Source organism: Belonocnema kinseyi, chromosome 9 (assembly GCF_010883055.1).
Source record: "Belonocnema kinseyi isolate 2016_QV_RU_SX_M_011 chromosome 9, B_treatae_v1, whole genome shotgun sequence".
In the NCBI taxonomy this organism is placed as follows: domain Eukaryota; kingdom Metazoa; phylum Arthropoda; class Insecta; order Hymenoptera; family Cynipidae; genus Belonocnema; species Belonocnema kinseyi.
Genome location: NC_046665.1, coordinates 66,587,172 through 66,614,548, shown reverse-complemented (window position 1 = coordinate 66,614,548; position 27,377 = coordinate 66,587,172). Strand labels below are relative to the sequence as shown.

General features: G+C 27.4%; 2 protein-coding genes across 3 annotated transcripts in view; one reads left to right on the top strand and one right to left on the bottom strand.

The window, feature by feature from the left end:
- LOC117179389 (probable histone-binding protein Caf1) overlaps positions 1 to 14,169 on the bottom strand; it is a 22,235-nt gene extending 8,066 nt beyond the window's left edge. Inside the window, exons 1-4 of the mRNA XM_033371127.1 lie at positions 14,035 to 14,169; positions 10,074 to 10,572; positions 5,463 to 5,720; positions 5,042 to 5,369 (exon numbers count right to left, since the gene is read on the bottom strand). Of these exons, the coding sequence (XP_033227018.1) occupies positions 5,042 to 5,369; positions 5,463 to 5,720; positions 10,074 to 10,572; positions 14,035 to 14,053 (1,104 nt within the window). The 5' untranslated portion in view covers positions 14,054 to 14,169. The remainder of the gene's footprint in view (positions 1 to 5,041; positions 5,370 to 5,462; positions 5,721 to 10,073; positions 10,573 to 14,034) is intronic.
- A 157-nt stretch (positions 14,170 to 14,326) lies between these two features.
- On the top strand, positions 14,327 to 26,547 carry LOC117179390. Of its 2 annotated transcripts, XM_033371129.1 has the most exons (5): positions 14,327 to 14,337; positions 14,702 to 14,827; positions 16,476 to 16,574; positions 21,596 to 21,909; positions 26,157 to 26,547. In XM_033371129.1, exons 2-5 carry the CDS (start codon positions 14,719 to 14,721, stop codon positions 26,469 to 26,471), a joined length of 837 nt encoding a protein of 278 aa, XP_033227020.1. In that variant the 5' UTR covers positions 14,327 to 14,337; positions 14,702 to 14,718; the 3' UTR covers positions 26,472 to 26,547. The 2 variants fall into 2 exon arrangements, with proteins under 2 accessions (XP_033227020.1, XP_033227019.1); XM_033371128.1 differs by lacking the exon at positions 14,327 to 14,337 and having other exon boundaries at positions 14,546 to 14,827.
- The last annotated feature ends 830 nt before the right edge of the window (positions 26,548 to 27,377 follow it).

The following is a 27,377-nucleotide window of genomic DNA, read 5'->3' as shown; positions in this document are numbered from 1 at the left end:
GATAACAAGAAAATTATCACAGTTATGGCTTTTTCAAAATACAAAATGAAAATGAAAATTCTAAACCAATCAACGCACGATATAAAAAAAGGCAAGAAAAGGGAAACTTTACTTTTTGACAAACTTACAAGGTCATCATAACAGGTTTTAGAATTTTAAAAGAAATCGAAAATTGATATTTTAATCGCACAAAAAATACTGAATTATTACATTCTCATAATAATAAAAAGGTATTGTTTTATGGAAAAACTGACTATCGCGGATTTCTTGAAATTTTCACTTTTCGAGAATCCCTAATTCCCAAAGAAACCGGTATTATGATGACGTCTGTCTGTCGGTCTTGTCATTATCGTTGTTGTGGTTGTAGTCTGTAAGTACGGTAGCATCTGAAGTAATTATTATATTGAATTTCCCTGTGACACAGTTTATAAGGATACGAAAAGAAAGGACGATTTCGTTAGCCAGCTATTTTAAAAATAAAATGCAATAATTTGGAGCATTTTCAAAATTTTTAAGACCACTTTTTTAAGATTTGAAATTTTCATATAGTGCTGTTTATAGCGCACAAAAATATGAACAATTTATCTTGATGACTTTTTTTTATAACAACAAAATTACCAGAGTTATAGCGTTTCCAAACTGAAAAAAAGTAATAATAAAAAAAATGGCTATTCTGTGTCATTCAACGCACTGCATGAAAAAAAGTCAACAAAAGAAAAATATTAGTTTTTAAAGACCTACACGATTATCATAACAACTTTTGAATTTTGTTAGAAAATCGAAAATTCAAATTTTTATCGCACAAAAATGATGTATTATTACATTCTCGTCATAATGAGAAGGCATTAGTTTTATGTGAAAACTGTCTATCGCTAAATAATCTGAATAAATGTATCATAAGTTTGATACAGAAGTGTTAAACATAATATAGAAAAGTTAACATTTTGGACAAAATCGAGTGCGAAGCACCGAGATACGTGATGAGAATGTGTTCGTTAAAGCCGAAGAATCTTTAACAAAGGAGAATTCACAATGACCAAATTACAGTTGTTGATGCTTGGTTCGTTAACCTTAGTAGGTTTGTGCACAAATGTGGGGTAAATGCAAAGACCGAGCGCAAAGGGCGAGACAAATGCAGCATCGAGCGCGAAGCGCGAGATGAATACACAGTCGAGCGCGACGGGCGAGAACCAACAGTCGCGCGCCCTAGGCGCTCTCAAATTTACGAACCGCGAGCGCAGCGCGCGATGATAATGTGTCCGCGAAGCGAGCACATTTTAAATAAACTGAACACTTCTTAAATTAAAAGGTTAAATTATATATATTTGAAAATTCCTCAAAACGCTTCAAAATTGTATTTCAAAATCTTGAAACATCTACATGTTGTTTTACATTTTTTCAAAATTATAATTATTTTGAAAATTTTGCAAAACTTCTAACCATCTTTTAAAATGCAGGAGATTCTACGACACTTCTCTCTAAGACACTTCTCGTTTTCCGATTTCTCCTTCGTTCGCTCGCCCCCACTCCTTGCCTCATTTCATCTCTTTTAGATGGCAGTATTTATATGCGTCTTCATATTCTGAATTGTCTACTTAATTAAGTATAGTCAAAGATTAAGTTTCTCAAAGCTCTGTAGGCTTTGAGGTACACATTCTCATCGTGACACTCGCGCTGCGCGCTCGCTTTCCGACAGACATTTGTAAGCAGGTTTTGCTGGATTTTTTTCTCGTAACTTTCGTCGTTTTTCCACACATTTTTTTTATTTTATTTTTTTTCAACCTTATTTTTCACGAATAAAAAAAAAATACGCGTCCTATCAAGAAGTGATTCTTATAGAAATTGTAGATCTTTTTTGGGATAACCATTTTTGCTAATTCATCTTTTTTCGTATCCTACACAGTTTGTCCACAAAATAGATTTTTTTATATTCCATTATTTTTTGTGCAATTAAAATTTGAATTTTCGATTTTTTACGAAAATCCAAAAATTGGTTATGATAATCTTGTAGGGCATTCAAAAAGAAATGTTTTTCTTCTCTTGACTTTTTTCATATCGTGCGTTTTTCGGCTTTAAATTTTTATTTTCGGTTGATTTAAAAAATTTGAAAACGCTATAACTCTGAGAATTTTCTTTTTATCGAAAAAAAGTCATAAGGATAATTTGTTTGTTTTTTTTTTTAATACTATAAATATCCGTACATAGAATTTCCAAATTCAAAACAAAGTGGATTCAAAAATTTTCAAAATGCGCTCACTTTTTGAATTTTTATCAAAAATGGCTGGTTCACGAACTCGTCCTTTTTTTTAGGACCTAAAAAAAGTGTGCCAAAGATGAATTTTATTCGTTCATTTTTTCGAGAGTTATCGTGTTTACGGACGGACGGCCGGACGGACAGACAGACGCCATCGTGAAAACCTGATTTTCGGATTCAGGGGGTCTCGAAACGTTGAGATTCGTTGAAAAAGTGTGAGGTCAAATTTCCGCCAATTCTAATACTTTCTCAATCATAAATGATGAGAATGTAAAAAGTGAATGGCTCATTGCTGGAACAAAATCAAGTATCCTTAAAGCAATTCAAGAAGGAGAAAAAGTACTCAAAAAATTTCAAACTTTGCATCGGTAATTATTTTTGAAATTTCAAAATTTTGCGTTCTGATATTAACAATTATCTTCTTCAAGATCCAATTTTTGCGAAATTCATAATTAAATAAATTTCCTCCCAAAAAGATTTTCGTTTCGGGGCCTCTGAAGGGAAGGTTTCCTTTCACCGAACATACTTGACAAAGCTGTACTGCGCTTGAGAGCGTTTGAATTCGCGCGTGCGTCACGTGGCTCTCGCGTGTCGTAGGGGAGAGGGTACTCTTGACACTTCGTGTTCGCTTCCCCTACAGCCCCGAAAACCAGAAGAGTCGTAGAGTCTACTGTAATTACAATTTTCCTTGCATTTTTTTTAAATCCTGCCAAATTAGAAAACTGTACTTAAAATCTTCCACATTTACTTTTGATAGTTTGGTCAATATTTCTAAATATTCTCTTAAAATTAATTATTCACAATAAAAAATAATTTATGATTTTCCTAGGATATGTTTTTTTAAAATCCTTTTAAAGCCTTTCAAAATCCTTAAAAAGCTTCTAAATTGTTTGTTCTTAATCTGCCAAAATCTATACTTGGTTATTAATTGGGCCGTGAAAATTTTTGTGGGAATTGCCGGATTTTTGTCTGTACACGTTGAAACTTCGTTTAAATAATTTCAAATTTTTATTTAATTTTGAATCTTTGGAAAACTAATAATAGTAGGTGTTTAATTGTTATTTAGACATCAAAATTCCACAATTTGACGTACACATTTTTTTTAATAGAAAAAATAAAATTGTAACGATCGAAGTTAAGTTTTGTTTATGTTTAGCTTTGAACATTTAATTTATAATTACTGGTTTTAAATGAAGTCAGATATTTCTAAATATTAAGTAATTGTGCTTTTTCTTAATTGAAAAATTTCAAATTGAATGGTTTAAAAATTGAATGTTTTAGACAGAAATAATATGTTAAATTTAATAAAGGCCTTTGATTATAAATATACTATTTTTAGGGCATTTTGAAATTAAAAATAGTTTATAACGTTTCAATCGGGCATTTATTTAGCATTTGTTAACTATTAAGACTTTCCAATTGAAACAGTTTAACTTTTAACGTTACAATCAGCAATTTCTAAAATTGTGAACTTATTCCCAATTGTCTTGTAAAATCAATTGTTATTTACTTTTTAAGACTTAAAGTAAAGTTCAATTTTAAGAATCTTTAATTAATTCATATTCACAATTAATCAATTGAAAATGTTTTTTTAAGCAAAAATCTTTTATTCTAAATGCTTCTAAATTTTAGTTCCTTTAAGTCTTTAAAACTGAAAATTAAAATTCTTTAAATTAATATGTACACTTTAAGGCTACGTGAAGAATAGGTAACGTGATCAGATTCCTACCTTACCGCCGCCTTTCTTATTTCCGAACTTATTTTCACACGAAGCGCTACATCGAGTTGAAAATTTGGGATAATAAATAAGAAGCAATAAGAAAGGTGGGTCTGGGCTTAAACTTTAATCATTATAAGAAAAGCAAAAAAAAAAATTATTTACAACAAAATTTTTTTTTTATAATTATTCAAGTTTAAGAGCAGACCCACCATTGTTAGTGCTTCTACTTTATTATCCCAAATTTTCAACTTTTTGTGACGTTCCGTGTGAATATAAGTTGAGAAATAAAAAAAGTGGCGGTGAGGTAGGAATCTGGTCACGTGACCCACTCATCACATGGCCTTACGATTAAAAATCTAAAATTGAAAATTTTTAAATAGAAAGATTTTCGAATTACGCATTATAAACCGAATGATATCATAATTGAAAAAGATCTCAATTTACCGAATTATTTAAAAAACGGTTAATATCAAAGGAAGTTGAACAGATTTTTTTCTCTAAAAATTTGTAAAATTCCCGGTCATAAAATAAATTTGCCGTATCATTTCCCGGTTTTTCCTGGTCTCATGAAATTCCCGGTTTTCCAGGTTTCCCGGTCCAGAGGCCACCCTGAACGCTTATAATTTTAAATAAAACTGCTCTTTAAAATTCTTTGAACTAAAAATGTACGCTTAAAAATTAAAATACAAAATGGAAAATTGTTAAGTGAAAGATTTTCTAATTGCGCATTTTAAACTGAATGATATCACAATTGAAAAAGATCATAATTTAACTAATTATTTTTAAAATGGTATAATTCAAAGTTGAATACGTTTTTTTTTTCTAAAAAATTGTAAAATTCCTGGTAAAAAAATGAATTCACTGTCATTTCCCGGTCTCATAAGATTCCCGGTTTCCCGATCCAGCGGTCACCCTGCCAACGCCTCTAAATGAATGGATCAGTTGTTTTTTCTTCAAACAAATCTAAGAATTTAAACAGATTCCGGTCAAGGTATTTTTGACCAGTAGCTTCAAAGAATCTAAAACTAAGAAGCATAAATGATAATGGAAAATTTGAGAAGACTCACCAGTAATTCAGGTGGGCCATCCTCAGCATCTTCGCTGGATTGTTCTTCGCCAATCTTGCTAAGATCCCAAACATGCAAACGTCTATCGGTGCCACTGCTCGCCAAGATGGTTTCATTATGAGGTGACCATTGAACTTGGAAGATTTCGTCCTTGTGAGACTCAAAGGAATGCAATTTTAGCTTCAGGTTTCTCAAATCCCAAAGAGCCACCGTTTTGTCTGCGCTGCCAGTTGCCAGAATGAATTCCGAATAGGGATTGAAACTCAGACAATTCACCTCTGCCGTGTGAGCGTCGACTGTGTGACTTGGTTTACTTACATTGTTACATCTGGAACAAATTAAATCGAATTTTCAATTACCTATCTTGCAATTCCGAGAGAAGAGAAACTTGGATCATTTCATTTTTTTTTTTAATAGAGACCTGGTGTCCCAGATCATCAACTTCTGATCATCAGCAACGGATCCGAAGAGAGACTCGTGTAAAAGGTGCCAGGCAACGTCTTCAACGACTGCTGTGTGACCTGTGAAGATTGTTTTTGCATCGATAACTCGATTCTCCTTCGGTGTGGCGTTGATGTCCCACAAACAAATAGTGTGGTCATCAGAAGCACTCAGCAAGTATCCATTTAGGTTGGGATTCCAGGAAAGTCCGTAGCCTTCTTTTTGATGCCCTCGCAACCTGTGTGAGAACACACACAAAAGTTTATTAACTTCGTTACACAAGAAGTTATCACTTTTAAATTTTCTGTTATTCCTTCAAAAGCAACCATTACTATCATATTAATTATCACTTAATTTCTAGATTATTTTGTAGTTCTTAAGTTCATAATATTCTAGATTAACAAGCTAATATTATTAATGCAAAATTTTAATTTAAGTAAGTTCGCATTTGTAGATGTTGAACTAAACGACCAATGAAAGTTGGTTCAGTATTTTTATACATCCTTATAAAAGGAGTGTAAAAGAAAACGAAAGTTTAGTTTATGACAATTATTCTCAACGCGATACCCTAAAAGAACCGTTTATTTTTTTAAAGAATTTTACAGAATTGTAACAATTCTTTGTGCGACACTTTTTTTGGTTAAAACAATTTTTTCCCAAATAAAAACCACCTTAATTCGTTAAAACGTTGACTACATTTATTTACTAAATACATATTTCTTTTACTAAATTTATTTATTATTCAAAGTTTATTTACATCCAGTGAAATCTTAAGTTCTCGAGGAGGATTTTGTTTTGTCAAATTCAACTTACTGTTTGAGTTTTATTTTTTCTTGTTCTTTATTCTCTCGTCCCTCCCGTAGGAATGGAGTTACTTTAAATAATGCCTGTAAATGTTTCTACTTTTTATTTAATTCTAAATAAATTAGTTGACAACTTGATTTATTTATATTTTCGAATATCACAGCAGCAAATTTTATTGTCAAGAAAAATTCCCTGTCATTTCCTATTTTTTTCTGGTTCGCAAACATTTTGCCCGGTCAATGAAATTAAGCAGTCTGGTTAGAATTGAAAAAAATCCAAGAAAAGTTCAAAATAATTAAAATGAATTCAAAAAAATGTTTGGAACAAGAAAAAAACCATTGATTTTTGTAAAATTGGAATAAATTTAGAGGAATTTAAGGTCAACAAGAATAATTCGATGCAATTTATGAAAATTCAAATGAATTAAAGACAATTTAAAAATGTGAAAAAACTTAATTGAATTCAGAAAATTTGAAATGAGCTTAGAAAAATGCAAGGAAATTTAAAAGAGTTTTATGAAATGCTTAAGATTTCAAGGTGAGGTTAAAAACTTCAAGATCAATTAAATAAAAGACATTTGTACTTTTTAAAAAATCTATTCAATTAAGCAGAATTAAGTAAATTTAGAAGAATTCAAATTAATTTGAAAAATTCAAGATAATTCCAAAGAACTTAAAAGAATTGAGGCTGAGTTCCAAAAAATATTTAAATTTTAATTCTAATGGAAATGAGAAGAATTCGATGCAATTCATGAAAAATCAAGCTGAATATAAAAATTAATCAAGTGAATTGGAAACAGTTCCAAGATCTAAAAAAATGCATTGAATTGAGTAAGTTTGAAATTAGTTTAGGAAATCTAAAGAGAATTCAAAAGAATTCAATGTGAATTAAACAAAACCTTTTTAAAAATCCATTGTATTGAGTAGAATTGTGTAAATTTAAAAGAATATAAGATAAATTAATACTATTTCAGAACGAATTCCAAAAAATATTTGAAAATCTCTTTAAATTTTTGAAACCCTACCAATTTTTAATTTAAAAAGTGACTAATGACTACAAAACAAGTACAAAGAATTTAAATTAATTGGAAATAATTGGTAAAATCCCTTAAAAGTATTAAAATCTTTGGAAATCCCTTGGAATTGTAATTTAAGATACTTCAAAATGAAACGCTCTTAATTTCGTAGGAATTTGGAATGTAATTTTTTTCAAATTTGAAATTTAAACTTAGTTGCTTTAAAAAAATGCAAACTGAGGAAATGTTTTTAAATATCCTAAAACATTTCAAAATCTTTGAATTATTCAGGAAACAAAATATTATCAAATCCCATGAAATTCTATGAGATCTGGCGATATTGTTTGATTGCCTGGAAAATTTATTATAATATATTGGACAGCATTAAAAAACTCTTACAATTATTGAAATTCTCGGAAACTTTGTAAAATCCCGCAAAATCTTCAAGACATCTTCCGTAATTCTAGAAAATTCTTTTTTTTTTTAATATTTTCATCGCTTTGAAATCTCTTCAAATTGTTGAAAACAATATTAAAAATTCCTAGAAATCTTTTAACACTCCCTACATTATTTTAAATACTTTGAAATCCTACAACATACCTCACTTCTCGTGAATAAATTCTTGTAAATCCACTAAGAATATGATAAAATCTCATGAAATTATATTATGATATTTCCCTTAAAAAATCCCTTAAAATCATTAAAATCTTCGGAAATCTTTAAAAATATCATAAAACTATGTAGGTCCTGTAAAATCATTCCATATGTTCCCAAATTCTAGAAAATTCTTGATCCTAAAATATTTCAAACGCTTAAAAATTCCTTTTAGATTAATGAAATTAATAATCCCTTGGAATCTTTTAAAGTCCGCTCAAATATTTCAAATTAAATACTCTTTAAAATGCCTTGGAAGTTTAAAAAATATCCTAAAATCTTAAAAATTTCTTCAAATGATTGAAATGTATAAAAAAAATCACAAATAGGCATATATACCTTAATTGAATAGTGATTAACCCACGAGTTCATTTATTGAAAGAAAAGTAACATTATTAAAAGTTGCATTATGGGCTGCACATAGTGTACTATAATGACCAAATCTTGAAAATATGGTTTTTTCGGGACCTCAACTGAATATAGGGTACAATAGGGAATATAGCGACCAATCTTTGAGGCCTGAATAGTTTAACCTATTAAAGCTGACTATTTTTTCATTTGCAATATTATCAACCGAAAAGTTGAATTTTCAACTAAAAAAGACCATTTTTCAGAGAAAACGATTAATTTACTATAAAAAAAACGAATTTTCCATATAATTCCAGAATTCTCAATCAAAGTAGAATTTTTAAGAAAGCAATTTAAAAAAAAAGAAAGTAATTCAACTTGAAAACCTAATTGTTAAATTTTTAACCAAAATAATGAATTAAAAAAAAATTGTATTTACTACGAAAAGACGAACTTTCAATAAAATTCAAGAATTCTGAACCAAAAAAGTCTAAGTTTCAATTAAAAAGAATTATTTTTTAAACAAAAAGATTAATTTACTACCAAAAAGACGAATTTTTAATCAAATTGAAGGGTTCAAACCAAAGAGTTTAAGTTTTAACTAAAAAAAATTTAATTTCAAACAAAATGATTAATTTGCTACCAAAAGACGAAATTTTAACGAAATTCCAGAATTCTGAATCAAATGTTGAATTTTCAACAAAAAAAATCACGTATTTTTAAACAAAAAAATTAATTTACTACTAAAAAATACGAACTTAAAAAAAATTCAAGAATTCTGAATCAAAAAGTTTAATTTTTAACTAAAAAGGAAGTAAAAGAAAAAAAAATTAGTTTAGTACCAAAAAAGACTCATTTTTAATACTATTCAAGGGTTATCAACCAAAAAGTTGAAGTGTTAAAAAAAAGATGAATTTTTATACAAAAAGATTAATTTACTACCAAAAAATATTAATTCTAATTAAAATTTAAGAATTCTCAACCAAAAAGTTTAATTTTTAACTAAAAAAGATCATTTTTCAGACAAAACGATTAATTTACTATAAAAAAGAGGAATTTTCCGTATAATTCCAGAATTCTTGAAGTCAAATTTTTAAGAAAGCAATTTAAAAAAAAAAGAAAGTAGTTCAACTTGAAAACCTAATTGTTAAAATTTTTAATCAAAATGATGAATTAAAAAAAAAAATTATTTACTACCAAAAGACGTACTTTCGATAAACTTCAAGAATTCTGAACCAAAAAAGTCTGAGTTTCAATTAAAAAGAATTATTTTTTAAACAAAAAGATTAATTTACTACCAAAAAGACGAATTTTTAATCAAATTCAAGGGTTCAAACCAAAGAGTTTAAGTTTTAACTGAAAAAAATTTAATTTCAAACAAAATGATTAATTTGCTACCAAAAGACGAAATTTTAACGAGAGTCAAGAGTTATCAACCAAAAAGTTGAAGAAAAAGTTGAAGTTTTAAATAAAAAAAGAAGAATTTTCAAACAAAAAGATTAATTTACTACCAAAAAAATATAATTCTAACTAAAATCTAAGAAATCTCAACCAAAAAGTTGAATTTTCAACTAAAAAACTTAATTTGTAAACAAAAAGATTAAGTTTCCACCAAAAACATGAATCATCTGGAAACTGCAGGTTTTGTGAGACCACCTCCACCCCCCCTAAAGTGGTAATGCAGTTTATGGACGATCCCATATATATATTTTTTTTTTCTGATTGACTGGCCATTCTGACATATAGATTCGTATTGATAGTTTTTCTCACCTAAGATCCGGATGGCATTCACCATTGGGGTCAGGTTTGCTTGGATGTTTGGTGTAGTCGAAGACGAGAACATCGCTTGACGGAGTTTTGGTTGCAATCACACAAGGATTCTGAGGCATGTAGCGTGCTCTGTTGACTTCTCCCTCGTGGTTAATTTTGATCTCGATCTCAATTTTTCCACTCACGGATCCAAAGCCCCCGAATTCGCCCTTTTCGTTGTCGTAATGTGAAGCATCGAACTGAGCATCTTCGTTTGGCAACTGGACACTGGCGATGAGAAGGTGATTTTGTTCGTCAGAGGTGTGCGTCCCGAGAATCAGTCGATGAACGGAGTAGTCCTTTCCTTCGGGTCTTGTGACGTCAGGTAACCATTGTGCAGTCAGTGACGGCCACTCCAGGGCGTGGGTCATCACCAAGTCGTATAAAAATGGAGTGTTCTTCTTCCATATTTTGTACTCTTCGTTGATGACGCGTTCCTCGACCGCATCGTCGAAAGTTTCTACAGAAGAAAATAATCTACGATTTATTTCTTCCCCTTTTTTTAAATACAGGTTGAATTTAAACGTTACACATTAAAGAGACCAAATTAGCTTCAATAATTTAAAACTTGTACAGATTTCAATCTTCTTTTTTTTTAATATACATTTGTGAAGATTTCGAAAAAAGCAACTTTTTAAGGATTTTGACAAGCTTCCAAGAAAAGAAAATGTTTTCTTAAGATTCCTGGGTAATTTTAAGTGATATTTGGAAATTTTAAAAAGATACCAAAAATAATTTAAAACAAAATGCAGGCATTTGAATCTTTCAAATAAAAAATTTAGAAGCTTTTTAAGAATTTTGACAGGTTTCAAAGGAACACAACATGTTACCGAGGATTCGTGGGAAAAATTTTAAAGTTTTTTATTTTGATAACGTAATTTTCTTTCAACTTGAAATTAAAAAAAAAAAGATTTCACAATATGTATCAAAAACTGAAAGATTTGAGGACAATTTTTTTAAATTTGAAGGATTTAAAAAAAACTGTAGAAGTTTTTAAAAAATTCCAAAATAATTTAAATCTTGAGAACATTTAAAAAACTTTACGAAAAAATGTAGAATACGAAAAAGAGCCTTTTTAGAAATTTTGAAAGATATAAAAGAATGTGAAATTTTTCAAGATAAAAAAAAAATGTTCTTCAGATTCCTGGAAAATAAAAAGTAATTTCTCTTTTTTAAATTAAATTAAAGAGAATATTTTAAAATATTTTTAAAAACTTCAAGAGATTTCCAAAGTGGTCAAAAAAGGATCTAAAAGATTGCAAGGCTACCTTAAGAACAATTTGAGCCAGTTTAAAAGATTGTTAGGAATTTTGAAAAATCTGAAGGTATTAAAAATATTTTGAAACATCAAAAGATTTTCGACAATTTAACAAATGTTTTTTAATTTCTTTCAAACTTCTAGAACTTCTAAAAAACTTAACTAAAATTTATAGTGGAAATCGTTCGAAATTTAAAAATAGTGTATAATATGTACTTGGTGAACCTTTAAATTTTAAAAGAACTAGCCAAGCAACACGCGCGCTATCCATTCGATTATTAAATATGCAACAAGATTTCTAAAACTGCCAAAAAGAATATACAACATTTTAAAGCCATTTTTTATTTTTCAGAATTAAAAAAAAATGTTAGGAGAAACTCCAATCATGCTAAAGAGATTAATGAATTTTAAAACAAAATTTTTAATAATTTGAAATTATAAAAGATTCCAACCGATATGAAGATTTTTTAAGCTTTTCAAATTTCAAGATAATAAAAAAAATCTTAAGATTGCCGTAAAAATTTAATCTAATTTTTTATTTAAAAAAAATTATTATAAGAAAATATCTTAAAAGATTTAAAAACAAATGTTGATCTAGTTCAAAAATTTAAAAAAATTTATCCACAGCATAATTTTCAAGCCTAAACTAAAGTATAAATAAACAATTATTAAATTTTCAACATTATATAATTTTAAGTAAATTTTATATTGGAGCCTTTCAAAATCCTAAAGAACCTTCCAAATTTGATTTCAAATGCTTCAAAAATCTACATTTTTAAATCGATTATTTGGAATCTTTTCCAGTTTTAAATTATTTGCTAATTTAAACAAATTTTCTAAATATCTTTAAAATGATTCATTTTTTTTCTACATTTTTTTTTAATCTTAAAAAATTATACAAATTACATCAAAATGTTCCAAATTCTTTTTTGACAATTTTGGAAAACTTTTAAAATTTAAAAAAAATGTTCCGTTAAAATTAATTTTTCAAAACAAAAAATCATTTGCAATTTTTATAGGAATCTTAAGAAAAATTTGTTATTCTTATGAAACCTTTCGTAATTCTTAAAAAGCTTCTAAATGTTATGCTCGAAATTAAAAATTTTAAATAATACAATTGAAATTGTAACATGTTCAAAGTTTAAATTTAGCACTCTGCCTTTTAAACCAATTAAGAAACAACACAAATTCAATTTCAAATTGTTTAGTTTTGAATATTTGATTTATAATTGCTGGTTTTAAATTAACATAAATATTGCTAAATACTCAATTTTTTATTACGAAATTTCAAATTTAATAGGTTCAAAAGGGTATATTTTGAACTGGAACAATATTTGAGCAGAATTTGAAATATTATTTAAAAACATTTGAAAATTTAATAAATGCTTTTATTTATAATTCTATTAATTTTGAAGTTATTTAAAAATTAAAAACATTTTATAAAGTTTGCATCGAACGTTTATATTTGTTTACTACTAAGGCATTGGGATTGAAACAGTTCAATTTCTAACGTGAAAATCTGTAAATTCATTAATTTTGAACGGATTTAGAATCGTCTGATAAAATTAATTTATTTTGAATTTAAAAAATCATTAATTAATTCCCAATTACAGCGATAAACTAAAAACGTTTTTTTATCAAAAAATTTCAGCTTCAAAAACGTTTCTAACTTTTATTAGTTATGCCTTCAAAAATACAATTTTAATGTATTTCAATAAAAAATGTACGTTTAAAAATGAAGAACTGAAATGGAATTTTTTGTAAGTAAAATATTTTGGAATTATGTACTGTGAACTGAATAACATCATGATTGTAAAAGTTTATCACTAAACTTAACATTTAAAAAACGTAAAAGTCGAACTTAATTTAAATTTGTAAATAATTTCTCAAAAAGAGAAAAGGTAGAAAGATTATTTTAAAGTGAATTATATCGTCATGTGAAACAAAATTTGTGAAATTTCAAGTGAGTGGAGAGATTTTTCTTCTAAAAATTTGTAAAATTTCCGGTAAAAAAATTATTACTTTATTAATTTTAATTAAATTATTAATATATTTTTCTAATACATAATTCAGTAGAAAACATGTTACAGAACCTTTTTGTGTATTTTAGTTTAATCTTGAGCAAAACACTACCCAGGCCTCTTTTTGACAAACTGTTTCATTTAGAAATTGTTTTGCAAAGATTTACACAAATTTCAGGTTCCAATCTAAATTCATAAACTTCCATTCCCCAAATTTTTAAACAAAAATCCACAAAAAAATATAAATAATAACATTTCAGAAAATTCAAAAGGTCCCTCGACTTTTTCTCATTTCTAGAGACAGAAAACTCCCCAACATTTGCCAGGTTCTCCCTGGAATCCCATCTATAAATTTTTTTTACTACATTTTGTGTGTTCTGTTTCCAACAAGCTCGAAACGAATTGTTCAGTTTGTCGAGAAAAATCAATATGCTCGTCAAATATGAATAAATATACTTCAATCTTGGATTGTTTTTATACTCCAGCAGGCTCAAATCAATTAAACAAAGGGACAAAGGACAATTAAAGGACATGGAAAGCAACTTTGTTTATCATCAAGGATAACAACGCGTGGAGTAGAGAGACTGTTATTGGTAAATGGAAGGGAAAAAATAAATTGGAATTAATCTAGTATCATAAATACCTCCGTCTTTATCACCCATTTGTATTTTGGTTGGTCAAGAACTGTAAAATTAACGGAGAATCTGCCGCCGTATAAATCGTGCCCGCCAAAAAGAAACTTGGAAGCCAAGAACCGTCAGACCGGCGTCGTGGCGAATTTACAAATAATTTAATTAGGTTTAATCACATGTATGACGATTTTTTATCTATCAGCGAATCACAATTGAGAGAATCGCTGTATGAAGCGCTGATCGGATAAAGACAAATTGTCCAGTCTGTGGATCTTATTGATTCGCTGCTTCGTGAGAAAATGGCTTCCTTTGAGGTTATGTTTCCCAGGGTTTGTTTTTGTTCTGTACATAAAAGTCGAGTGAATAATAAAATGAACAATATTCCTTACCAGAATTTGCGAAATTCTTTTGTCTGTTTTAATTCAATTTCAGATTTAATAGAGGACTTGAAAATATTATCTTGAAAATTTGTCCAGTTTCAAAAGGTTTCATCATGTCACTGTTCATTTTCAAAACGTCAGTGAATATTTTTAATCGTGATCATTGGCAACTTTACTTTGAAAAGAATGTGCTTTTGTGAATAACTGAGCCCTTATATTTGATCCAAATAAAAAGAGATTTAGAGTGAGATTGGTTATTATAGAAAATATGAATTTTGAACTTGTTTTCGGTGATTAGGTGAATTCAATAAGATTATGGCCGATGCAGCTGCTAAAAGAGAGGCCAGGAGGCGCAGAATTTTAGAAAATTCAGAAAATCGCCTGCAAAGGATCACAGGAAGATTTTCCGAAAATCCTGTTCAAGGTAAGCAACCTGGAGATATTTTTTTATTGTCCTCTGTTGATAAACAATTCCTAACCTCTAAATGGCGCTATTCAACTTTTGCATCAAAAGTTATTTTTTATTCAAATTAATAGCTAGACATTCATCCCGGAAAATAATAATTGAATTTCAAATATTATGGATTTTTAAATTCTATTTCGGGAGACTATTGAAATCAACACTTTATAAATTTTGAATAAATATTTTAATATTGCGCATATAATCAAAATTTCAAATGTAAAGTTCTAAGGTAATTGATACCAATGGGTTAAATCAAATTCATTAAAAAAATATTATTTGTTAAAATATATAGTATTGCATTTTTTGTACCAAAGGTGTCATTTTAGTCTGAAAATTTAACTCTGGTTGAAAATCGAAATACTTGATTAAAAATTCATTTTTGTTTTGTTTAAGATAATGAAGTTTAGTTGCCAATTGATCTGATTGGTTAAAAATGTACTTTTTTGTTCCAAATTTATATTTTCGGGTTGGAAATTCAACCGGTTATTAGAAAATTCGCCTTTTTGGCCCGAAAATTCGACATTTTGGTAAGAAATTCAACTACATATTTGGTCGAATTTTTTTAAAATTTCGACTGTTTTATGAAAAATTGGTGTTTCTTAATTGAAAATGCTTCTTTTTCAATGGAAATTTAACTACTCTCGTTTTGGTTAATAGGTGATCATTTTTAGGCTAAAAATCGTCTTTTTTTAATGGAAGTCAATTTTGTTAAAAATGAAACTGTCTGGATGAAAATTATTTTGTTTTGATTAAAAATTAAACTTCTGTGCTAAAACTTTCTTTTTATTGTGATTAAATTAAATTTTTTCATCACAAAATGTAATTATTAGGTTGAAAAATAATTTTGTTGTTGTAATTTTATACTTCCGGGTAGATAATTTGACTGTTTTGTATAGAAAATTCGTCTTTTTTCTTGGAAATTCAACAATTTGGTAAAAAATTGTACTGTGGTGAAAAGTTCAACTGTTATAGATATTTGGTTTTTCTATACCAAATTTATTTATTTTTTAATGATAATGAACTATTCCATTTGGGTTAATTATTGATATTTTTAATGAAGAAGTTTAATTATTTGGTTGAAAAATCGTATTTTTGTAGAAAAGGAATCTTATTAGTTGAAAATTTAACTATTTGCTTCAAAGTTGATGCATTTTTTTTAAATTTCGTCATTTTTAGTCGAAAGTAATTTTTTTTTTAAATGCAACTATTTGGTTAAAAAATTAATTTTTTTTTGGTTGAGGGTTCAAATATTTTATTGAAAATTCATCTTTTCGGTTAAATTTAATAGTTTTTTATTGAACACCAATTTTTTTATTGTGAAAATATCAAACAAAATGTTTTTTATTGAACATTCATCTTTTTAGGTTTAAGATTCATAATTTGAGTAGACAATTTATTTCTTTGGTTAAAACTGAAACTGAGTTGTTGAAGCTTCCTCTTTTTGCAATAAAAAATTTATTTTTTCAAGTGAAAATTTAACTGTTTAGTTGAAAATATATCTTTTTTTTTAAATTAATATTTCCGGTTTGAAAATGTAACTGTTTTGTAGCAGATCTCTTTTTTTATTGAAACTTATTATCGCGTTAAGAAATGTTAATATTTTTTTCAGAAAAAGCCCCCGTAATATCACCTTCAGTTTCGATACCAAGTGAAAATGGTTTATCCGTAGAAGACATAACAAGGGAATTAATTAACTCTCTGTCTGAAGGCAAGTATTGAAAAGTATATTTTCTAATTTTTTAATATTAATATTGCTATTTATTTATAATATTAAACTTTAATATAAAAGTCATTTTTGATACGAACAATTTTTTTAAAGTATTTGAGCTTAAAAGTATTTCTTTCATGTTTTAAAAGAATTTTTTAGAAAACACATCGGTCATTCTTCGGAATCTGCATTAGTGTTCCGATTTCTATGAAAATGAGCATTCTAAAGTTTTTGGGTTCGCATAATTTGAATTTGATAGCAGAATTTTTAAATTCAAGTTGGGTTATCTAATGTGATGAATTCAAAATTTGAAAATAGTCCTAATTTTATGAAAATAGGTATCTTAAGGTTTTTGGGTTTACTCAATTATAATATAGTAATAAAATTTCGAATTTCGAAATGGCTGGTTCAAAACCTAAATTAGGAATATAAAAATATATATTGTCAAACTTTAACATGCATATTTATTCAATTTTCAAGCTTTATAAATGGAAATTCTTAAATTTATTTAAAAAAAGTCAAGTGCTTTCAATTTTAAAATGAATAAATTTGAAATGTAAATCAATAAAATTACAACATTTTCCATTGTTAAACTTAAAACTTGCATAAAATTGCCAAACTTAAAAAGTCTTGAACTTTCAAGATGAAAAATTCACAGTTTTACAATTCTGAAGAGTTACGATTAACGAATTTTGAATTTTTTAATATTGATTGAAAATTATTCCATTTTCAAGATTTATATTTTGAAGTATGTAATTGTACCCGTTTTTTGAAATAGTTCAATTGTGAAGGTTCAGTATTGAGAATTCTTCAATTCTAACGATTTGTAATTTAAAATTCTTTAATTTTTAAGATTTACTATTCAAGATTGATTAATTCGAAATGTTTATCATTTTAAATGATGTAATTTTGACTACTTTTTGTTGTAATAGTTCTAGTTCAAAGATTTAAAATTAAAATATATTTAATTTTGAAGATTTAAAATGCAAGTTTTTTCAAGTTTAAAGGTGTATTGATAAAAAAATTTCAATGTTGTCATCAGTCAAGTGCTTTCAATTCTAAATCTTCCAAATTGAAGAACTATCAAATATAAATCATCAAAAATAGAAAATTTGTAATTTTAAAACTTGAGACTGGCATCAATTTTAAGTTTTTATCGTCAAAGTTAAAAGTATTTAATGTTGTAGATTTACAATTCAGAGTTATACAGTTTTGAAGTTTTATCATGCAAAATTCTAAAATTTCGAGAATATATCCACACCTGAGTAGAATAAGGTGTTCGTTCCGAATGTGCTCGAGGAAGGCGTTAGTTCGAAGTTCGTTTGAAGAAGGTGCCTCGTTTCGAATCTGCTCGAGAAAGGTATTGGTTCCAAGACCGGTTGAAGAAGGTGTTGGTTCCAAACTTTTTGGAAAAAGGCGGTCGTTCACCGAAGTATTTCATTCTTGAAATTTTGTAGTGGTATCACTGACGCAGGTATGAAAGTTTTCTAATATATATGTTCTTTCTTTTATTTCAGCTTTTAATTCATACGGTTTTTCATAATTATATAAAACTAAGATAATACGACACCACTTTTTAAATTTATTTTAAAATCTCTAGATTATAAATTAATTATAGTATGCCATGCAGTGTGGTAAGTATTGAATAAAATAATGTTTTGCAATAGATGATTGAATATTATATTATTTATAATACACCTGCCTATATTAGGGAAAAAGGATACACTGGATAATTATAGGTCTCGTACAGTATTAAATGCATTAACATAATTTATTGAAGAACAATAATATTAATTTACTCATAGAAATTTAAGATACGTATATTGTGTACTATTCCTAATACTATATAATACATATGTAGAATCTTTGAATATATTTTTTTTTCAATGAAAATTATGTATATTTTTTAAATAAACACGATCATCGAAAAAAATAATTATTTCAAACATAAGTAATAAATGACTCCATCATTTTATTATAAAATAAGTTATACTCTAAAGGAATAACCCCGCTTGAACACATGAATTGAAAATCCTTCTTTTTTCCTTATACAATTTATTTTTCATGTTTTATTAAAATAAAGTTTCCTGCGAATCTAAGAAATTCAGTCATATTTCATATTGACGATTTAATCAAACCGAACGATAAATAGTGATTTAAATTCACGATTGGTTAATTTCAAAATAATATGAATCAGGATTAATTTTGTCGAATTATGGCGCGCGGGTACGTTCTCGCGCTTCGAGCTCGTTTTCGTACGTTTAATGCCTACACTTTAACTACATTTTTTCAAGCATCGAAAATGTTATTACTTAAATTAAATACTGTGATTTAAACTTCTGAGGAATTACAGTCATAAATTGTGACTGATTTTTTTTTCGATTTGTTTTTAAAGAAGGTTCTTAAAGCACCTACGGCATTGACGATTACATTCTCATTGTGAAACTCACGCTTCGCGCTCGATAACTTGTATCCAATTGAAAAGCTTCATCAAGATAATTTGTAAATCTTGTTAAAATCTACTAAAAACAACGCTTTAAACTTATGGATCTTTTGAAAAACCAAAATTACATATTTTTGAAAATGATCCAACTTTTGAAACTTTTGTCTAATTAAGAAATTTCATGATAAAAGATTCGAAAAAATATATTTTATATCTAGCAGAAATTTGTATTGATATTTTTTAACCTATTAAAACAATTTTTTCCTTTTTTTGACAATTTTAAAAATGTTGAAAAGCATATATCTTTTTGAAGTTTAATCGAACTTAAAAATGTGATTAGGATAATTTGCAAGTCTTTTTGACGCTTACCAAAAAATTTGACAACAATTTCTAAAACTCATGAAAAAATTGTATTCAAATTTTGAAAGAGTTCAAACTTTTTGAATTTGTGTCTAATCGAAAAATTTAACAGTTATAGTTTCTAAATATATTTGATAACTAGTGATGAATTTTAATTAAATGTTGTAATCTTTTCGAAAAATATGTTTTTTTATTTTTCTGAACATTTTCAAAAGTATATAACTTTTCTTATTTTCATCGAAATTAAAAATTTAATTTGGATAATTTGCAAGTTTTCTACCCATCTATAAGAAACTTTAACAACAATTTTTAAATCACATGTTTTTTTTTTAATTTTGAAAATGCTTTAAATCTTTTATTTTGGTTGAAAATGTTTGATTAACGAACTTAGGCTTCATTTTGGGAACCAGATTGTATCTTGTATCATTTTGTGTATCAGAGGCTGCCTTGATTTGACATATCAAAGGTATCAGCGTAACCCGTGCGCCACAGGCGCGCTCAAACTTGGCGCGAAGCGGCGTGCAATGCGAGCGTGTCCGAGCAGCGGGCATATTTATCACATAGAATAAACTAAAAATTACATTATTAAAAAAAATTCGACAAAATTAATCCTGATTCATATTATTTTGAATTTAACTTATCGTGAATTTGAAACACTAATCATCGTTCAGTTCGATTAAATCGGCAAAATTCAATCTACCTTAATTTTTTAGATTCACAGGAAACTTATTTTAATAAAAAATGAAAACTTTAATTGTTAAAAAGTCCGAAATCCTCCATCAGCGGTACCACTACAAAATTTTAAGTATACAATTTGTTTGATGAAAATTGTATTGGATAAGGAAAAAAAGGACTAACAATTCATGTGTTCAAGCGAGGTTATTCCTTTAGAGTATAACTTATTTTATAATAAAATTATGGAGTCATTTATTACTTATGTTTGAAATAATTGCTTTTTTCGATGATCATGTTTATTCAAAAATATACATAATTTTCTTAAAAAGAAATATATATTCAAAGATTTACATTTTTACTATATAGTATTAGGAATAGTACACAATATACGTATCTTAAATTTCGATGAGTAAATTAATATTATTGTCCTTCAATAAATTATGTTTATGCATTTAATACTGTACGAGACCTATAATTATCCAGGACGTCCTTTTTTTCGCTACTATAGGCAGGTTTATTATAAAAAATATAATATTCAATTATCTGTTGCAAAATATTATTTTATTCAATACTTACCACACTGTATGGCATACTATAATTAATTCATAATCTAGAGATTTTAAAATAAATTTAAAAAGTGGTGTCGTATTATCTTAGTTTTATATAATTATACAAAACCGTATGAATTAAAAGCTGAAATAAAAGAAGGGACATTTATATTAGAAAACTTTGATACCTGCGTCAGTGATACCACTACAAAATGTCAAGAATGAAATACTTCAAAGAACGAACGCCTTTTTCCAAAAAGTTTGGAACCAACACCTTCTTCGACCGAACTTGGAACCAACACCTTTCTCGAGCAGATTTGGAACGAGAACCTTCTTCAAACGAACTTCGAACCAACTCCTTCCTGGAGCACATTCGGAACGAACACCTTATTCTACTCAGGCGTCGATATGTAGAATTGCAAATTATTCCAGTTTCAAGATTTAAAATTTAAATGACTGGCTTGATGTATTTTTTGGATATTCTTATAATTGTTTTCATATTTTTTCTTTGACGTGCGATTACACAAAGTGGAATGTCAAGTAACAATAAAATACATTAGTTGCCAGAACACAAAAAATCGCCAAAAGCAAATCAAATTGTCACTGCACGTTCGAAGAAAAAATTAGGGGGAAACTTTTAAGCTTGAAATTTCCTTGTGTTTAAGTGCGATAAACTAAAAATCTATATGAGGGAATAATAGATTTTGAGACATAATTTTAAAAACAAACATAATTTTTATTTGATTAACCTCAATTTCGAAAATCCTTCTCAAACTTAGCAACTTGTCAGTGCTGAACAGGGAAAAATAATTTTTCACTTACTTAACGCTTGTTCAATATATCATCCGGGTAAATTTGTCTGTATCTCTCTTATTTTTTAAGTCAATTTTATCAAAAAGAAGAAGTTTACCAAATTTTACCAGAATTCTCATATAAACATTTACAATTAAAAATATATCAATTTTTTTATTATTGATGTTTTTTTTAAATTTCAGGTGCAAGATTAACTACAGAGGAATCAAACGAAACTGAAAAACATGATACGCTTTCCCCTTATCAGCAAAGATTCCTTCTTGCTCAAAATTTGAGAAGCAATCCCGAAATCGATAGTTTACGTGAAAGACTAAGACCTAGAACGCAGGGAGATATCAGTCCTTTTAATGACGATATCGATAATTCAAGTCAGCTCCCGTTACTTAAAAAATCGTCTCCTATATATTCACTACTTTTGAGCGATTTATCTTATGTCTTTCTAGCCCTTGCTGTAAATATTCTTTGCTTATTGAATCTGGATCATCTATTCGGAAAGGTAATTACCATTACAAGGCCTCGGACTCAGCACACTATTGACACTATTTGACACTTTCAAGCAATTATACTTTTTTGCTACTATTCCGAAAACAATTTTCAAGCTAAAAATGTGATCTTCCAACAAAACAGTTGACTATTAACAAAATAGTTCAATTTTAAACCAAAAGAAGAATTTTCAACCAAAAAGATTAATTTTTCACTAAAACAGACGCATTTTTAACAAATTACATCAATTTTCAACTTCATTCTTTGAACAATGGATGTCATGTTAGTCGAAATTTTACTTGATTAATGTTTAGTTTATATTTTTTTTTTCGTTCCTAAATTTTTCTAACTAAATAGTATTAGAATTAATTTTCCATAAATAAAAAAATGTTCTACAAGCCAGTTTAATTTTAGACCGATTAGTTAAATGTTCAAGCGAAAAGAGACGATTTTGATCTAAAACAGTTAAATTTTCAACTCGAGTATATAAATTTTCAACAAAAAAGTTAATTTAAAACCAATTAGTTGAATTTTTAATAAATAGTCATTTTTTAAATTTTCAAAATTACTTTAAAACCAAATAAAAACGAATTTTCAACCTAAAAAGATGGATTATCAATGAAAAATGTAAATTGAATAGAAAATTTAAAAACAGTCAAGTTTAATCAACAAAGTTAAATGTTTAACAAAATACTTGATTTTTAATAAACAAAAGAAAAAGAGTTCCTTTTACCAAAAAAGATCGAAATTTAAACTAAACACTTGCATTTTCAACCAATAGGTATAAACTTAGGTCAAAATTGTTACGTTTGCATCAAAATAATACATTTTTTAAGTAAATAATAAAATTTTGAACCAGAAAAGATGCATTTTTAACCAAGAAGAGTAATTTTCCACCCGAAAAGATGAAATCTCAACAATGAACAATGAATGAAACATTGAACAGTGAATATGGTGTTGGTCCAAATTTGACTTGATTGTTAGTTTATATTGTTTCTACATTTTTCTGACTAAATAGTATTAGAATAAATTTTAAATAAATAGAAGAATAAAGCCAGTTCAGTTTTTTACAAATAGTAGTTGAATTTTCAAACCAAAAACGATTTTTCTTCAAAAAATTTAAATTTTTAACTCGAGTTTATGAATTTTTAACAAATAATTACAATTAAAATTTTAAAAAATTACTTTTAAGCCAAATTAAATCGAATTTTCAACGTAAGAAGTTAGATTTTCAACAACAAATTTAATATAGTTTATATTTCCACAAAATATATTTTGATATAAAAAAATTGTTGAGTTTACAGCAAAATAATGTAGTTTTGAACCAATTGATAAATTTTCTAACCAAAAAGATGAATTTTTAACCAAGAAGATTAATTTTTTCGTTAACAATCAAGTATTTCAACAAAATACTTGATTGTTAACGAACAAAAGAAAGGCTTTTTTTCAAAAAGGACGAATTTTTAATTAAACAGTTGAATTTTCAACCAAGAAGTATAAACTTTTAACAACATTGTTAAGTTTACGGCAAAATAATTCAGTTTTAAAACAAATCATAAAATTTTTAACCAAGAAGATGAATTTTTAATCAAGAAGAATTTTCCACCCAAAAATATGAATCTTTACAAAATACGTACGTTTTTAACCAAATAATTGAATTTTAAACCAAGAAGATTAATTTTCTATAGGAAAAGAATTTTTTTAGCGAAATATATACATATATTTTTAAACAAATACATGAATTTTCAACCAAGAAGATTAATTTTGTGATAAAACAGACGAATTTTTAACAAATTAAATACATTTTTAACTAAATACTTTGAAAATGGATATGATGCAATACGACTTTTTTCTAAAAGAGAAAGTTTTCAAATAGGGTATATAACTTTTCAATAAAAAAGTTAATTAAAAATTGTTTAAATAATTTTGAAGCCAAATATAATCGAAATTTCAACATAACAAGATGGATTTTCAACGAAAAATGTAATGGTTTATATTTCTCAAAACAAAATTTTTAATAAAAAATAAAAAACAGTTAAGTTTAATCTACAAAGTCAAATTTTCAACAAAATACTAGATATTTAACAAACAAAAGAAAAAGATTTTTTGCCAAAAAAGACGAATTTTGAACTAAACAATTTTTAACCAAAAAAGATGAATTTCTAACCAGGTATTTAATAGCGGACTTTTTCAAATCAAAAGAATGAACAAAAACCAAAAAAAGTTCAATTTTCTTATTGGCTTCTAAAAAAGGGGATAGACTGTGAAGCCTGCGATCAATAAATAGGAATATAGATCATTTATCAGAGTGTCTAGCGATTCTTAGGAACAAAATTCAAGGTCTTTTCCAGGTTTCCCAGGTTTTTTCAGGTCAAGAAATCAAAATTTTCCATGTCTCCTTTTTTTACATTAAATAATGAAATAAATGTGTCTCATACATGTAAAAAATGAGCCATCCAAAAATTTCTAAAAAAAGCCCAATCGTAAATAAACAAATTCTTAATTTTTTGCGAACATGAGTCTTTTTGAAATCTTTAGGAATATTTTTAAATCTTTGTAATGTCTTTGAAGTCTTTGAAATCTTTGTGAAATCTTTTGAAATCTTTGTGAAGTATTACAAACCTTAGTAAAAGCTTGAAATTATGGTGAAATCTGTGAGAAATCTTTTGGCATTTTTCAAAGCTTTTGTAAAATCTTTAAAATTCTTGAAATCTTTGAAATCTTTGTGAACTATTTCTTTAATATTTATTTGCGAAATCTTTTGTGTTTCTTTAGAATCATTTAAGTCTTTTAAAATCTTCTTAAATGTGTTGAAATCTTTTGAAATCATTAAAAATCTTTTCAATGTTTTGAGATCTTTTAAATCCGTTGTTCTGTACCCTTCTTGGAATCTTTGAAATTCTTGAAATGTTTTGAAATTATTAAGAATCGTTTAAAATCTTTGAAATGGTTTGAAATTCTTGAAATATGGTGTACTGCGCCCTTGTTGAAGTATTTGAAATTCTCGTATAGTTTTGAAATCTTTATGAATGTTTTATGAAATGTTTGAAACTTTTGTGAAATCTTTTGCCATCCCCTGACAAATTTTGAAGTTATTTAAAATATTTGTAATCTTTTGAAATCTTTAAAATCTGTTGAAAATTTTTAAATCTTTGTGCAATGTTTGAAATCTTTTGAAATCTTTGCCAATTCCGGTGGTATTATTTAAATTATTACAAATCTTAGAGAAATCTTTTGATATCTTCTAAACGTTTTTGAAATTGTTTAAAATCTTTTAAATGAGGTTTAATATAGCTTTTTTAACATCTTTAAAGTCTTTGGTAAGTTTTAAAATCTTTGTGAAAGCCTTGCAATCTTTGTGGAATATTTTGAAATGTTCATAAAATCTTTCTTGAATCTTTGTTTGGAAAATCTTTTGTATTCTTTGAAGTCATTGAATTATTTGAAATATTTTGAATTCTTCTAAAATGTTTTAAAACCTCTTGAAATTATTTAAAATTTTTGAAATCTTTGAAAGCTGGTGTACTGTACCCTCTTTTAAATCTTTGAAATCCTTTAAATCTTTAAAGTTTTAAAATGTTTGTGAAATTTTTATTGAAATCTGGCTTGCGCGCCTTTTTTAAATCGTTAATATCCGTGAAATATTTTTTAACCTTTTGAAATCTGTTGTACACTCAAAAACCGAGTGGTCAACCCCTCAAATAATCCGTTGTATGGCCATGGCTTATTCTAATTCTGAAACTAAAGTAACATCGAAATTTTAAACTAATAATTTTTATAATTTCTAAGTTGAACAGCTCAGCAAAAAGTGCCTTGAAATATCTTTATTTATTCTGTAATAAACAAAAGATAAATTATATCTTGAATAACAAAATTTTCAGCATCAACGTTTTTTCTAAACGAAATGTTTCTTTCATAATAGACTAAAAGCTTTAAATTTCCCTTCGCATTTCGATAAAATTACTGTTCTAAATGAAAAAAAAAAGAATAATTAAAATTCAATTTTTTCATGAAAAAATCAAGGAGACTTCCAGGTTTTCAAAGTTTTCAGGGTCATTAGACACTCTGTTTATAGACTAAAGTTTAAAATTTAAAATAAACTTTGAAGTTTATTTTTAATACTTGAAAATGTGACACTATTCACACTATTTTCTTTTTAATTCTAAGGTGAGTCCGAGGCGTTCCATTATGTAGAAATTTAAACTCTTCTCTTTTCAGAAGTTTTTGAAAAGTTTAACTAAGCTAACAAATTTGTTTTAGACTCTCATTATGCCATATATTGCAATGCTAATTGCCCGCCTTTTCTTCCCCGAGAGTCGCCAGGAACCTCAAGAATCAAAGCTTCTAGTTGCTGCATTAATTTTGTGCAACATTAACCCGAAACTTGTGCAAACATTCACGAGATTCATGGGAATGTTCCGGAAAATCAGTAGAGGGTTTTCACTCTACATATTCACGTTTGTCATGATTCGCTGGATATTCTCGCAATTTTGGATCGATCTTGACCTTATGCCAATTACAAATTTGATCTCAGAAGCTGAATTCAATCGAGAAGTTTATGATACTGCAAATTAATCGTGAGGAACCAAATCGTTTACCTATATATTGTACAATATAATTCTTCTATGCAAATACAGTTCATACAAAATTAGAATATGATCTTTTTTTTTAATTCCGAGTTTAAAACGTGTTAATTATAAGCTGAGTGGCCGTAGATCAGAGGAAACCTGGAAATCAGGCAAAAGTCAGGGGTTTAAACCAAAAATCTTGTAAAAGTCAGGAAATTTTTATAAGGGACACTTTATATAACTTTGAAGAATAATCAATTTCAATTTTTTCAATTTTAATTTCAAACTCTTTTATTCCGTTTATAAAAGGTTAAGATTTTGGACTTTGAATATCGCTGGACAGGGAAAACTATTACTCAGGATGGTCGTTTTAATGACAGAAAAAAATTCCGATCATTTCCCGGTTCGCAAAAATTTTTCATGGTTAATGAAACTAGAAAATTCGAATTGAATTTGAAGTAAGAAAAACTGAGCTTAAAATCATTTAACCCAATTCTAAGCCAGGAATATTAATAATCGAATGATTATATTTTTGTTATAAACTGAACTGAAACTGAATTCTGGGAATCTTGAGAAAATGTCTTTTATTCCTTTGAAGCTTTTCGCTATTCTTAAAAGGCTTCTCTATTTTTTGTTTGATATCTGCAAAAATCGATATTTTGTTTTAAATTAAGCCATGGGTTATTTGCACCGAACTTTCAGTATGGATAGCTGGATTTGGTCGATATACGTAGACACTTCGTTTAAATTATTCGAAATCATTTCAAATTTTTAATAAATTTTGAATCTTTTCAGACCTAAATATCTCTTCAGCATACTACAATTTTTCCTAGGAATAATAGATGCTCAGTATTTATTATACAATCATTTTCAAATTTTAGACAAAAAAATATTTTAAATGTAATAAAAGGCC